Source organism: Lipotes vexillifer, unplaced genomic scaffold, assembly GCF_000442215.2.
Source record: "Lipotes vexillifer unplaced genomic scaffold, Lipotes_vexillifer_v1.1 scaffold822, whole genome shotgun sequence".
Taxonomy (NCBI): domain Eukaryota; kingdom Metazoa; phylum Chordata; class Mammalia; order Artiodactyla; family Lipotidae; genus Lipotes; species Lipotes vexillifer.
The window spans coordinates 3,108,156-3,124,360 of NW_006770496.1; the positions used below are offsets into that span (position 1 = coordinate 3,108,156).

Sequence of the window (16,205 nt, forward strand, 5' to 3'; positions counted from 1 at the left end):
CAAGGCTCCCTGAAGAAGACAATGGGTGAACTGCATGCTGCCAATTCTGCTTCTGTGGTCACAGCCCAGACCTTGCCATTGCCTGAAACTGCTCCTTTTAAGAAATCCCACCTGGTATCCACATGCTTGCATTCCTCTTCTCCCCGCTCACTAAATCTGTTTGTTCTTCAGCTGCCTCAAGGCGCCAAGATGTCAACTGCTGTAATCTAATCAGCATTCCTGGTTTGCTTTCTGACACAGCCTGGAATCCATGGTCAATCTCTATTATGGTTTCTTATCAAGAATTCTCAACTCCCTGGTTTTTCCTCTGTTTATGCTCTATGGTTCACACCTCTCTGTTGGTCTAGCAGTCTCCACTCTCTTCTGCACAGTAGAGATGATTACATAACCTTAACGAATGACAGTGACTCCACCAAAAGATCTGGTTCCTGGCAACTTCTAAGGCTACCAGTGCTACTCTTTAGGTCTATTATTTTAGGTACCTTTCTTTCCTACTCCCCTTTGTTGGCTGTTTCTGACCTCACATCTCTCCTTTAAGCCCATTCCCCAAAACATGGTTATTTTTAATAGAAGCAATTATGTCTTTGTGATATTGGAGTATCTCTCCCTTTGTAAGCTGTAAGTCAAAAGAAGCAGGAGACAAGTGCCTTGAGAATCCTGTGACTCTCACAGGGTGAGGGTTCCAAAAGTGGTGGATCTAAGATTTAGAAGGACCAACAGCAGTGCTTTTAGAAATACACCATTCATCCATCAGCAGACACTTAGGGTCTTTCCATATCTTGGCTATGATGAATAATGCTGCAATGGACAAGAAAGTGCAGATATCTCTTCAGGTTATGGATTTTTATGCCTTTGGATGTGTTCCCAGCAGTGGGATGGCTTGATCATATGGTAGTTCTATTTTATTTTTTTGAGGAACCTACATACTGTTTTACACAGTGTTATACCAATTTATGTTCCCATCAACAGTTCTTTTCTCTACATCTTCATCAACATTTGTTATCTCTTTTCTTTTTGATAATAGCCATTCTAATAGACATGAGGTGATATCTCATTGTGGTTTTGAATTGCGTTTCCCTGGTAATTAATGATGTTGAGCACATTTTCATGTACCTGTTGACAATTTATTGACAATTTATGTATATCCTTTGGAAAAATGTTCAGGTTTTTTGCCATTTTAAAATCAGATTTTTTTTTTGTTTGGCCGTTTAGTTGTATGAGTTCCTTATATATAGATACTTCAGATATTAACCCCTTATCAGGTACACAGTTTGCAAATATTTTCCCCCATTCTGTAGGTTTCTTTTTCATTCTATTTCCTTTTTGTGCAAAAGCTTTTAAGTTGATATTGTCACCCTTTTTTATTTTTGCTTTTGTTGCCTGTGCTTTTGGTGTCAAGTCCAAAAAAGTCATTACCAAGACCACTGTCAAGAAGCTTTTCCCCTTTGTTTTCTCATAGTAGTTTTATGGTTTAAAGTATTAAATTTAAGCCTTTCATCCATTTCTACTCAATCTTGGTGAGTTGTGTAAGATAGGAGTTAATTTCATTCTTTTGCATGTGGTTGTCCAGTTTTCCCAACATTATTTATTGAAAATGCTGTCCTTTCTCTGTGCATGTTCTTAGTGCCTTTGTCAAAGATAAATTGGCAACTTATGCATTGGTTTAATTCTGTGTTCTCTATTCTGTTCCATTGGTCTTTGTGTCTTTTTTTATGCCAGTCTCACACTGTTTTGACTACTACAGCTTTGTAATATAGTTTGAAATCAGGAAATGTAATACCTATAGCTTTCTTCTGCTTTTCTCAAGATTATTTTGGAAATTCAGGGTCTTTTGTGGTTTCTTATGAATTCTAAGATTTTTCTTTCTATATCTGTGACAAATGTCATTGGAATTTTGTTAGGGATTGAATTGAATCTGTAGATCACTTGGGGTAGTATGGACATTTTAACAACATTAATTTTTCCAAACCAAACGCATAGGGTATCTCTCCATTTAATTGCGTCTTCTTCAATTTCTTTCATCAGTGTTTTACAGTTTTCAGTATACAAGTCTGTCTCCTCCTCAGTTAAATTTATTTCTAGGTACTGCAAACATAGACAATTTTATTTCTTCCTTTCTGACTTTGATCCCTTTTGTTTCTTTTTCTTGCCTTATTGCCCTGGCTAGGACTTTTAGTACTGTGTTGAAGATAAATGGCAAGAGTGGGCATCCTTGTTTTGCTCCTGATCTTAGAGAAAAAACTTTGAGCTTTTCACCATTGAGTGTGAAGTTAGCTGTGAGCTTGTCATATATTGCCTATATTATATTGTCTATACCTAATTTGTTGAGAGTTTTTTTTGTTTTTATCATGAAGGGGTTTTGGATTTTGTCAAATGCTTTTCCTGTCTCTATTGCGATGAGCACATGATTTTTATCTTTCATTCTGTTAACGTAGTGTTTCACATTTATTGATTTGTATATGTTGAACCATCCTAACATTGCAAAGATAAATCCCACTTGATCATGGTGTATGATCCTTTTAATGTGATGTTGAATTTGGTTTCTACTATTTGTTAAGGATTTTGGTATCTGTATTCATCAGGGATATTGGCCTACAATATTCTTTTATTTTTATTGTCCTTGTCTTACTTCAATGTCAAGGTAACACTAGCCTTGTAAAATGAGTTTGGAAGTCTTCTTTTCTCTTAAATTTGTTGGAAGAGTTTGATAATGATTGGCATTAATTCTTGTGTAAATGTTTGATAGAATTCTCCAGTGAAGCCATCTGGTCTTGCAGGTTTTTTTGGGAGGAGACTTTTGATTACTAATTCAATCTCCTTACTAGTTTTAAGTCTGTTCAGAGTTTCTATTTCTTCCATTTCAGTCCTGGTAGATTGTATGTTTCTAGGAAAGTATCCATTTCTTCCAGGTTGTCCAATATGCTGGTTTATGATTGTTTATACAGTTTCTTATGATTCTTTGTATTTAGTTGTAATGTCCTCCCTTGCATTTATGATTTTCTTTATTTGAGTCTTTTTTTCTCAGTTCAACTAAAGGCTTGTCAATTTTATCTTTTCCAAAAGAAAAAAAAACCTCTTAATTTCATTGATTTTTTTCTATTATTTCTTCTATTTCAGTTATTTCTTCTCTGATGTTTATTTTCTTCCTTCTAATTTTGGGCTTAGTTTTTTCTTCTTCTTCTAGTTCCTTGAGGTGTATAGTTAAGCTGTTTATTTGAACTCTTTTTTCTTAATGTAGGCATTTATTGCTATAAACTTCCCTCTTAGAATTGCTGTTGCTGCATCTCATAAATTTTGGTATGTTGTGTTTCTACTTTCATTTGTTTCAAGATACTTTTTGATTTCCTTTTGATTTCATCTTTAACCCATTGATTGTTCAGGATTATATTTGTGAATTTTCCAGCTCTCCTACTTCTAATTTCATACTGTTGTGGGCAGAAAAAATACTTGATATGATTTCAATCTTAAATTTGTTAAGACTTGTTTTGTGACCTAACATGTGATTTATCCTGGAGAATGTTCCATGTGTGCTTGAGGAGAATGTGTCCTCTGCTGCTGTTGAATAGAATGCACTGTGTGTATGCTTAGGTCCAGTTAGTCTAAAGTGTAGTTCAAGTCCAACATTTCCTTAATGATTTTTTGTCTGGATGATCTATCCAGTGTTAAATTGGGTACTTAAGTCCCCTAGAATTATTGTGCTGCTGTCTATTTCTCCTCTCCTATCTATTAATATTTGCTTAATATAGTTAAGTGTCTTAATGCTGGGTGCATATCGATTTAGAATTGTTATATCCTTTTGATGAAGTGACCCCTTTATCATTATATAGTGACTTTCTCCTTTGTCTCGTTACATTTTTCAACTTAGTCTGTTTCACCTTATTTTATATATACATATAATATATTTATATATATATATATATATATATATATATATATGTATGTATGTATGTATGTATTTACCCCTGCTTTCTTTTCATTTCCATTTGTGTGGAATACCTTTTGTCATCCCTTCACTTTTACTTCATGTGTATCCTTAAAGCTAAAATAAGACTCTTATAGGCGTCATAATTGGGTCTTGTTTTTTAATTCATTTAGCCATTCTATATCTTTAGATTAGAGAATTTAATCAATTTATACTTAAAGTAATTATTGATAGATGAGGACTTATTTTTGCCATCTTGTTTTCTTTCTGTTTTGTAGTTTCTTTCTTCCTCTCATGCTATCCTCCTTTATCACTTCATGATTTTTCATAGTGGTATGCTTTGATTCCTCTATCTTCTGTGTATCTACTATAGGTTTTTACTTTGTGGTTATCATGAGGCTTACATAATACCTCTTATAGTTTTGAGTCTATTTTAAGCTGATAACAACTTAACTTCAATTGCATATACAAATTCTGCCTTTTTACTTCCCTTGTCCCCATTTTATGCTTTTGATGTCACAATGTGGATCTTCTTATATTGTGTATCCATTAATAAATTACTGTAGCTATATTTATTTTTTAATGCTTTGGTCTTTTTGTCTTTATACTAGAGTTAGGTGATTTACACACCACTACTACAGTATTAGCATATTCTGAATTTGACTGTGTAGTTACTTTTACTAGCAAGTTTTATACTTTCATGTGTGTTCATGTTACTGATTAGCATTCTTTCATTTCAGCTTGAAGGACTCCCTTTAGCATTTCTTATAAGGCAGGTCTAGTGATGATGAACTCCCTCAGCTTTTGTTTGTCTGGGGAAGTCTTTCTCACCTTCATCTGAAGGACAGCTTTGCTAGGTAAAGTATTCTTAGATGGCAGATTTTTTATTTGAGCACTTTGAATATCCCACTCTCTCCTGGCCTCCAAGGTTTCTGTTGAGATATCTGCTGATAGCCTTACAGGGGTTTCCTTATATGAGATGATTTGCTGTTTTCAAAGTTCATTTTTTGTCTTTGATTTTGACAGTTTTATTAATAATGTATCTAGTGAATTTGGGAAAGGTCACGTATGAGCCTCCTCTACTTGGATGTCCATATCTCTCCCCAGAGTTAGCACGTTTTCAGCCATTGTTCCCTAAATAAGATTTCTACCCTGTTATTTATATGTTTATTCATGGACATTTTAATCTGAACACTCAAATCTTTCTTTAGCTCAGGGGATAGTTATTCTCTCTCTCTTTTTTTTTCTTGCTTTAGCCTCTCTTTTTTGAACATATATTATTGCTTTTATCATATTTTTAATTTCTTTTTTTCTTATGTTCTCATAGAATTCTATGATTGGGTCTTCAAAATGACCAATTTCAGCTGTGTAAATTCTGCTATTCAACCTTCTTCTAAGGTTTTAAATTAGGCAAATATGTTTTTTTCATAATTTCTGAAAGCTCTTTTTTACTGAAGCTTGTTTTAATTGAATGGATGCAGAATCCTCTTAGACTTCTGTGAAGATAATAATTGGAATTTTCATTTAATACTATCTGTTATTCCTTATATTAACTCTTTCTCAAGTGTTCAGTTCATTTGCTCATTTATTTTGATGTTTTTCTTTCATCCTATTTGTGTCTCATGATTTGGTTGTATATTGATATTCCAAATTAGTTACTAGATTTATTTGTATCCATACTTATTGTTGGGGTCATTGGTGATTATAATACTTACCTACCAGGCCTCTCCCTTACATGCAGTAGCTCACTATAGGAGTCTGTTGTGACTGGCAGATTTCAGGACATGTGGGAACCCATCCATTCACCCCCACCTCCACCCTTGACTGCACAAACTCAGGAAGGACTTGCAAGGTTGGAAAAATAATTTGGTGATTTTACTACTATTCTAAGAGGTCTTCCCTCCACTACTCTTCTTAAAAAAATCTCTGGATCTGTGAGTGCCCCTGAACTTTCTTATACTTCTTATTTTCTTATTTATACTGTCTTACTTCTCTCTCCAACCCCAAAATCCATATGAGAAGGCCTGTCATCCTGCAAAGACTGAAATATTCAGTCTTTACAATGGGCAATAAAATAAGCAGTCTTGTATCTCTTGTCTGGATCTAACATAAACTCTATGAGGATAAGAACAGTATCTATTCTGTTCACACTGTGCTCACTGCACAGTGCCTGGAACACAGTAGGTATGCCATAAAAATTTAGTAAATTTTTAGACATAAATATTTAGAAAATTTGTTAGACAACTTTTGTGGAACTAAAAATATTTATAAGCTTTACCTAGTAAATTTTATTCTAGAAATTTATCCTAAGGAAATACTCAGAGATGCTCACAGAGTTTTAAGTACAAGGATGTTCACGTTAGTAATTGTGAAAAATAAAAACAACTCAAAAGTCACAGCAGTGCTTATATAAAGCATTATATATTCTGTGTATGGTTGAATATTTAATAGATATTCTTTTTATTCATTTATCTCTCCAGAGATACAGTTTTCAGCAATCAGTAAAACCAAAACCCATTTTATCTTAACCAAAGAACAGCATTTTGATATACTTTAAATAGAATGACTATAAATCATGCCTTTTAAATTGCCATAATTTTTAGTAATATTATCTGATAGTTTTATTTATATATTTATTTATTTAAAATATAAGAACAAATAAATGGAAGTTCATTTTGATGTAGTCATAGTATAATGGACAGTCAGTAAATAGAGAATATTTTTGTTTTATTCCAGAAAACAGCTCCTTGAACACAGTGAGGTAAAACTTTCTTTTTAATCTCTGCTAGATTTGTGTATTATATTTTAGTTCAAGGATAATTCACAAAGGTATAACTCTGCTGTTGATACACCAACATCAGTGCTTAAGTGCTTCAGCACTGGTAATAAATTTCTGCTCATCCTTCCCACTTTTTAATCTGCTCTCAGTTTTGAACAGTAGTAAGGACTTGACAGCCGGAAGGCTGATTTATGACCACAGAGTATAATTAAATTAAATTACCTTCCTTCATTCATTCAACAATAACAAACATTAATTTCTAACCCGCTGAGCTAATCAGCTACAAGCCATCAGGGTAGGTACCCATGGCCCTGTGACTGGTGGGTTTTTGCCACACACAGACCTGATGGTCAACCAGATACAAGCTTAGCTGTGTTGCAGGATACAACAGATGGTATAGCGATGTTCCTGCCCTCAGGTATGTCTAGTTTTTCAATGGAGAGCAAAACAACGTAGCCTTTCTTATGGTGCTAAATTATTTTGTGACATACAAGAGAAAGATCATCATGGGCTAGAAATACAATTTCCTAAATAATAGAACTTTGAGTCTTAAGTGGCAGGTCAAATTTACAAGAGAGGGCAACTGAATTTAAACTTAATAGGAATAGCTTATGATGATAACTAATATTTTTTAAATAGTTACTATGTGCCATGTACTGTACTGTTTTGATTCTCATAATAATATTATTCCCACTTTGCAAATAAGAAAATTATGTTAATTAAATGATATTAGATGTTACAGAGATAAACACTAACATTGAAATGACTTAAATCAGTAGAAATTTAATTCTTTGCTCACATAACGTTGAAACCGGAGTTCCTGATTAGCAGGTAGTTCTCCAACAAGCAGTATTTGAGGGACGCAGACTCCTTCCATCTATGGCTCTGCCAATCTTCAATATGTGGTGTTCAGGCTTAATGTGTACAAGGCAGCAAAGGAGAAAGAACATGGAATATTGTGCACTGGAGGCTTTGTAAGGCTGGAAAAGATAGATGCACATCACTTCCTTCTCACAGCCAGAACTCAGGCACATGGCCACACCTGACTGCCAGGGAGGCTGGGAAATGGAGTCTTGCTGTGTGTTTAGGAAAAAGAGCAAAGGGATCTCTGCCAAGGACTAGAGACCTAGAGAAATTAAGTAGTTTACCTTAGGTCTCACAGCTAATTTGCAGTAAATCTTGCATTTAATCACTAGCAATCCATTTCCAGTGCTCTCAGAGGAGTAGTCAGCATTTACTGCTTCCTATGTGCAGGGCATTTTGGGGAAAGTTATTTGATAATTTCATTCTCACAGCAACGCATTGACGGTAAGTACTATTATTTTTTTATTTTACAGATGAAAAAAACTGTGGCATAGAGAGGTTAAGTATTCATAACTTGCCTAAGGTCACAAAGCTAAAGTGGCCTTAGCTTTGTAGAGCCAAGGACTATGAACCCAGGCAGTGTAGCAGCAAAATCCATGCTGTTGGCCATTCACTCACCTAATGTGAACTGCTTTTATGTAAATCAGACATGTCACATTATCCAGCTTTACTTACTAGTACACATTCGTACTTCATATTTTATCATACAATATTTAAAACCCACCTCTTTTTAGAAATACAGTATTCCTTAAGTTTCTGCCTCTCTTTCTCACAGTTTGCTACCTTCTCATTTTCTTTCATTTCTCCATTTGTCCTTGTTTTGCCCATTTTTCTTTTTTCTATTAATTCTGCATACTTATCAGTTCAGTCTTTATTATGTGCCTACTATACACCAGGTTTCTGCTTTTATGGAATTTAAGGTATAGTAGAGGGAAAAAAATGTGACCACATAATTACATGTTCAATGACAAAGGAAGATACAAAAGTAGTACAGAAGAAGAAGTGATTAAATCTGTGTTTGGAAGGGATGGGGTAGTTAGGGAAAGGCTTTTCAAATGACTATAGAGGAAGAGTTTACCAAAGTCAAAGGATGCACATGTGCAAAGAAGACAGAAGGTAATAAATTTATCCAGAGCTACAGGCAAGTCAGTGTTGCCGATGCATAAAAAGGCAAGAAGATGGGAAAAGAAAGCAGCGTTCAGACTATGATGCCTTTGTGTGCAAAGAAGCTGGACTTCATTCTGGACTTTGTTGTGAAGTTGGAGATGGTATTGTCAGATCTGAGTTTTAAATACTTTAAGTCTGTTGGCAGTAAAGAAGATGGTTTTTTAAAAGGCAGTAAGAAGTCAAGCTGACCAAAAAAAGGACAGTGATAGCAAATCTCTTAATTTTTTCAAACTAAAGAAGGTATGCTAAACTCCTGATGTATAGGCAGATTAGAGATTTAAATTTCTAAAAATAGTAGGTCTTATGGAAGGAGATGATAGATTTCTGGGCAGTAGCAATGAAGTGGCTCCTAATCCCACTTCCACTTGTGACTCACACTTGATAAATATCTGTTTGGTTTGGGATGGGACTGTTTTCACCTTAGGGATGATAGGGTGTGAGAGGCACAAACCCTGATTCACTCTGAATGTGATATGATAGCAAAAGATTGTACATTCCAGCTTGTTTCAAAATTAGGTGAGGATCCCTTAGGATAATTTTTTCACCGGGGGTAAGTTCTAAATTCCTCGCTTTGTGCTAACCCTCTGAATCACGGATAGTCTGCAAACCTCAACTCACTAAATTAACCCCTACTGGTATGATATTGATTATTAAAGTTTGTTAGATTAATGGATACTGTTGTGATTTTTCCTCATAATTTAATGTATTTGTGTTTTATTTATTACATCAGATTTGTTTCTTTTAGCCAACTTATCTATGTTATGGGCTTAGAAATTAGTGAAGGAGTACCTAGTAATTCACAGGGAAGAAAAGAAAGGAAAGAGATTTAGGAAAAATATTTAGTCCCAGAATGTCCTAATACTATGAAGAACTGGTGAGAAGATTGGCTAGGGAGAGAGAACAGTCAGAGTATTCACTCCTGAATATTCTTTTGACCCACTCATATCTCATTTTGTCCATGACAGAAAGTCCTGCATCAGCCTTCACTTTTTTCTAATCCCTAGTTTATTATATTATGTGATTAGTTTGTATTAGATCCTTTATATTTGAAGTCTGTTTAGTTTGTGTTTTCTATTATAAACAAGGTTTTTCTATTACTTCCATCCAAAGAGCTTTCTGTGACATACAGCTGAAGGCATCTGAACTTATATAAAGCTATTCAGTTGAAGAAGTGAAATGATACGGAATTTGGGGGAAGAATTACTTCTTTTGAGAAACTGATATTGAGTGGCATATTTTGGGAATCTGTACACTTCTGTATTCACAGACTAATAGAACTATGTTGTTGAATAGTTTATTGTTTGGAGAGAAAGTATAGGGTAGTAGTTAAAGACAATGACTTAGAAGCTAGACTGGACTCAGATCTTTGTTCTTCCACTTACTCAGCGTGTGATATTGGCTAAGTTATTTTACATCTTTTGGGGGAACAACAAAAACAACAACAATCATAATAGTACTTATCTTCATATGGTTGCTATGGGATTATATGAGTTACATGTAAGGTCCTTACAATAATGCCTAGTATAAGTTAAGCATTGTGTAAATATCCACTTTTACAGTTAGTGTGCCTTCTGGATCAAAATTTCAGATCTAATATTCTGCTCCCTGTTAACTGTGCCAGTGAAGGGCATCTCTTTAGCATGCTCTCAAGATATCTTCACACTGTCATGTGAGGTAGTTTTGACAGGAACAACTCGCTATTTGGACTGGCTTTAGTTAGTCCTTGCTTTCTTTCTGCTCGGTAGCTGCTACCTCACATTTTACCCAGTTGGCCTCACTTATTCCAAAGATGAGTAGTAAACAGTTCCCTGAGCTTCTCTTCCTTCCTTCCAGCCTCTAAAAAATGTTGTGAGAATTTTCCTAGTAATTTTTATATGGCAAGAGGTACCAGGTTGACAACGGCATACATACAATAGTGATTTTTGTACTATACTTTTTGACTGTAGCCTTCTGTCCTCCACTTGGTAGTTAAAAAGAAGGCTGTCTTATAGAATGGAAGATAAAATAACTATGGCAAGAGAGCTTTATGGAAAGTCGTAGCCTGAGAGTAAGTGAATGCTTAGGAGCATTTGGGTGAGAATAGAAAACAAACGTAAGTGATGCCATTTGGGATAGGTATTCTGTGTCATCCAGCCACAAAAAGCATCATTCAGGGAAGACAAGGTAATGGTGGGGATCTTTCAAGTCTCCATATGAAAACAGAGTCCTTCCTTCAGCCTTTAGATGACAGAGGAAAGTCAAGGAGTATTACTACCTTGGATTTGATTTTGGTCATGTGAGAAATTGTTGCTAAAGTAGAAGTAACAGAAGTTAGGGGAGGAAATGATAGTGTCATCCTGTGGCTCAAAATAACCAAAGGAAGGAATACTGGGAGAATTCAGATGTGTATTTGTATTGACTATCCGTTATCTATTATGGTCTGTTTCTAGATGCCACATTTCAAGAAGATGACGGACAATCTGTACTGCATTCAGAGCAGGGCAACCAGAATTATGACAACACACAACTAATAATTGAATTTTTCTGAATATTTACTCTAAAGATAGAAAGCTTTCTAAGGTTGAAGGTGGGAATAATGCAAAGTCATAATTACAGTATTTAGATAATCGAGAACTGTCATGCACAAATGGGTTTAGACCAATTTTGTGCAGTTCCAGAGGTGTGGAAGTTGCAGGAAAACATTAGTTCAGTTTTAGAAAAGATTTTCTAACATATACAGCTATCTGTCTTTGTAATAGGTACTCCTGTGGCATATTCCTTTTCGGGAAATAGTGAATATTCAGTTGATAGATTTATAGAAGTGATCCCTGTTTTGGATAGATGATTAAAGTAGATGGCTCACATAACCTATCAATCTGTGATTTAGCGGTCCTAAACAAAAGGACCTATTTGAGGATGAAGTGTGTTGATGTCTTGTCTTCTCTCCAAAACATGTTCCTGATTTTGTCCAAAGGTGAGTTTGACTAAAGAAAAATGAAGGATTGATTTTGAAATAAATTGTTCCACATTCCAACTCTGGGTTCCAGAATGATTTAAAAAATTAACAGATTTTCCATTTCAAATATCATTTAGAAAAGGAAAAAAGATAACTTTAGGTATAGTTTTTGCCATTCTGTTTTAAATATAAATTATATATTTCTGATGATAAGAATAGCACGTGTCTTTAAAATTTGAAAAATGCAGAAAAATCACCATTCAGAAATAATTTCTGTTAACTTTTTAGGTATATTCTCTTACAGCCTTTTCCCCCTGTGCATGTATATACACACATAGATGGTTTTCATAGAATTAATATTATTCTGTAAGTATAGAGTTTTATATTCTGAAAACTTTTCCATGCCATTAAATAATCTTCCAGTATGTAATCTTTTAATGGTTGTATACATGTGAAAATGCAATAATTTACTTAGTCCTCTATATTGGTCACTTAGGTTGTTTCTGTTTTTGCTGTGAAAAATTCACTTCAGCAATCATCTTTGTAGAAGCATTTTTGTGTTCTGATTATTCTCTTAAGTTAAATTCCTAGAACCAAAATTTTAATCAAAGGAATTGGCTCTTTTCTAGGGTCTTGATAAATATTACTAAATTATAGAAATATACCAATTATTTCGGTGTGTTTCATGGCATATACTCTCTAACACTCTATTAATTTAATATTTGTCAATTTTATAGGTGAAAATATTATCTTTACTATATAATTTGTTTGAATATTAGTGAATTAGAACATGGATATTTAGTTGTGCTTACTTTTGGTTGTATTAATTCTTTGTCCATTTTTCTAGTGAGGAGTTTGTTGATATTTTATGAATATGTCTGTTAGAAAAATTTTGTTTGAAACCTTTGCTCAGAGGAACCCCATCTTAAAATGGGGTGTCCTACTAATTAGTACAAGTATTTATACAATTCCACTACTTCTAAAATAATCTAGTTTGTGTTATGATTTTTGTTGCTGACTGAATGACACAAATTTGTGAAGCATCCCATATTTTTATGTCTCTGTGACTCCCTTTCTCACCTGGTGTAGGTCCTTGCTCAAATGCCACCTCTTTGAAGAGACCCACTCTGACGATCCTAATTATACTTGCAACTTCTGCCTGTGGTCTCACACCACACCCTGCACTTCAGTCTCCTTTCCTGGCTCTGCTTCCCTTTCCATTGCACTTACCACTTTCTGATAGACTGTATGATAGATTTTGTTATTTGCTATGTCTATTTATTTTGTCTCTCCTTAGTAAATGTACTAAAATGTGAGCCTCATAGGACAGGAATTGCTCAGTGTTGTTTTGTTCACTACTATATCCAAAGCACCCAGAACAGTACCTGGCATATAGCAGGCATTTGATAAATCTTTGTTGAATGAATGAATAAATATTAATAGACTTATTACTAACTTAAAAGATCCTTGTCCTAGTGAATAATAGTTTTAATATACTTTATTTTACATATATTAATTAAAAATATATATAAAGTGAAAATGTAATTTTGTTTTGTGTTTTTATAGCTAATTTTTCACACATTGCAGTTGTTTGCATTTGCTTCCCTTGCCATTTTAATTATGAGGCTGAAGCTCTTTTTGACACCTCACATGTGTGTTATGGCTTCCTTGATATGCTCTCGGCGGGTAAGGTATTCATTCTTATATAACTACACTATAACACTACAGCAACTACGGTGTAGTTACCATGGCTTTGCTGAGTAATCCAAAACATAAAAACACTAGGTGTTTTTATCTTAAATGATTTAAAATGTTAGTTCATGATTCATTATAGAGTAAGAAAAGTAAATTCAGGTAGCTTTGAAAATTATTCCTAGATTTTAGCTGATAATTCTATGACTTTCCCCTCTATTAGTATCCTCTCCACAAATATAGGTTTTTGAAGTTCAGGTCAGTGTAAGAGATTCTTGGCCTGTCAAAACTATCCTCAAGTGCTCTTGTAATACTAGAGAAGATGCAGTGTAATTGCTCTAGTATTGTCTTGTTGGGCTTGGATAATTCGTGGGGGAAAATTGTCAATTCTGGGGTTCTGTTACTGTATGCAAAAGAGCTAGACAAAGTAGCTAGAATTTTGGGACCAAGTTACTTCTAGAGACACCTTATTTAGTTTTGATTGTAAGTGTCTTGCCCTAGAATATCATAATGCTTATATTCCTGAGAGGAATATACTTGTCAGTACTAGTGAGGTTTCCCTAGTTATTCAAGATGTCCATAAAAGGCAGCCAGATGTTATGGATTTAGTTCCAGGATGTTTCAGAATCGTGATTTGCTAATCTTAATTCCTGGTAGTAAATCAGTACTAGAAGGATCAGGTATTCCTTCTTTATTTCTTTTAAGAGGAAAGAAAGCTCCTCTTTTTTTTTTTTTTTTTTTGTCGCACAGGCTCAGCGGCCATGGCTCACGGGCCCAGCCGCTCTGCGGCATGTGGGATCTTGCCGGACTGGGGCACGAACCCGTGTCCCCTGCATCAGCAGGTGGACTCTCAACCACTGTGCCACCAGGGAAGCCCAGAAAGCTCCATTTTTAACTGGACTCCAATTCCAAAATATTTGCTGTTTTTAAACAATAGGTGATGATTATTATATTCTGTATATTGTTAGTATCAAATGGTAATCCACCTTGGTTTAGGTAGAAAGGTGGTAATTTATTATTGACCCAATAGCCCTCTTCATATAAGAATTATAAATAATTGGTTTCTTTCATTTCAGCTCTTTGGCTGGCTTTTTTGGAGAGTTCGTTTTGAGAATGTTATCTTTGGCATTCTAACAGTGATGTCAATACAAGGTTGTGCAAACCTCCATAATCAATGGAGCATAATAGGAGAATTTAATAATTTGCCCCAGGAAGAACTGATACAGTGGATCAAACACAATACCAGACCGGGTATGTAGCTCTTTGGTTATACGTATAGCTAGCACACACTCACGCACACACATTATTATTATATGTTATTATACATTTGCATATATTGGACAGTTATCATTTCATATATATGTGTATGTGTGTGTATATATATAAAATTTTTAAATACATATGCATTCATACCTTCACAGATTTTGAGCATGGTAATTGCAGTGTTCACCAAATCAAACCTTTTTAAAAGGTGGTTTTGTGTCATCTTTAAACCCCTCCTAGGTACCTGTCAAAAAGAATTTTAACTGATTTTAAGAGTTATTGATTGTTCACAAGTTATGTGCTATAACTCTGAGATTATTGTATTTTAACCATAACAGTGACACCTCAAAGAAAAAAAAAACCTTTAATGACAACTTTCACACCTTGTGACAGGCCACTGGAGAAGATAGTTTTGACTGTGGGGAGGTTAACAATACCCCTCCCATCACTTCCATCAGTGCCTACTCTCTGCTCCATGTCTGTAAAACCAGTCACATGGAGAAGAGTTAAAATCTTGGATATTCTGTTTTCTTCACTAATTCTTCACTAATTCATCTCAAAAAGATGAGTATACATGCTATTTTTAAATACTTTAAAATATTCTTTTAGCTTATCTTCTTTTCTTGCTATCTTTATCCAAAACCACCTCAAGCAGATTGATATTTATTTCACTTTTAAATACCTTTCCAGAGGATAAATATATTGTACATTATTTTCTGTAAGTAACCTATAGTCTTGTCCTAGACAATTTTTGACGTTTCATAATTTTTTTCTGGCACAAGTTCTTCACTATGGTTTATTTAAATTTATCCTGTGACTCCTTGAGCCAGTTTCTTCTTATCTCTTATTTGGTAGTCGTCATTTTACTAACTAGCTATCATTAAGGTAAACTCTTAAGAACTTCAACTCAGATATTTGGCCTATGGCTTTCAAAGGGTGTAGGTGACAGTGCCTCATCACTTAGAGCTTCCAGGTTAGTTTAATCAGAATTTTTGAATTAACCTTTACTGACTTTTTCCCTGTAGTACAATAGTACAAGGTAGCTGGTCCCTTTACTCTCCCTTGCCCCTCCCCACTTACAGCTGTTTTTCCAAAGCTTTAAAAGATAACCTGCTCTTTTCATGTTTGCTTGTGTCTTTCTTTGTTCCAGTGTTTGTCTTGGGTTCTTGGCAGAGAGAGCCTATGTTTGGCAACTTACCCTTCTGATATAACTCTCACAAACTCCTACCTCATTTTTGCCTCTTTGATCTTACCAATCTTTCTCACCACTGTATTATGAGTTCTGTCATGGTTACCACATGGTTTATTAAATTCTATAGTAAAGGTGCAACTAGAGCTTACATTCAGGTCTACCATGTAAGGTTGTATAGTTTGTACACAGCACAAAGGTGCTCAGTTGGGAGGACAAGTGGGAACTGATATCCAGCCTGTGTCCACTTACCAAATCATGTATGTATTAGTGAGGCTCTGTCAAGTCAAAGGGATAATTTTTTCTAATACATGCGGTAAGCTAAGTGGAGATTTAAATATATTATAGAAAAGATCCTATTGTTTCCCTGTCACACTCATGTTTACTTTGCCCC

At 34.7% G+C, this 16,205-nt stretch overlaps 1 protein-coding gene across 2 annotated transcripts in view; it reads left to right on the top strand.

The window, feature by feature from the left end:
* The window catches only part of DPY19L2 (dpy-19 like 2), an 89,293-nt gene that overhangs the window by 64,182 nt on the left and 8,906 nt on the right, over nucleotides 1-16,205 (top strand). For both annotated transcript variants that reach the window (XM_007446124.1, XM_007446123.1), the window contains exons 17-19: nucleotides 6,659-6,683; nucleotides 13,234-13,353; nucleotides 14,436-14,610. In XM_007446124.1, coding sequence (XP_007446186.1) covers nucleotides 6,659-6,683; nucleotides 13,234-13,353; nucleotides 14,436-14,610 — 320 coding nt within the window. The remainder of the gene's footprint in view (nucleotides 1-6,658; nucleotides 6,684-13,233; nucleotides 13,354-14,435; nucleotides 14,611-16,205) is intronic.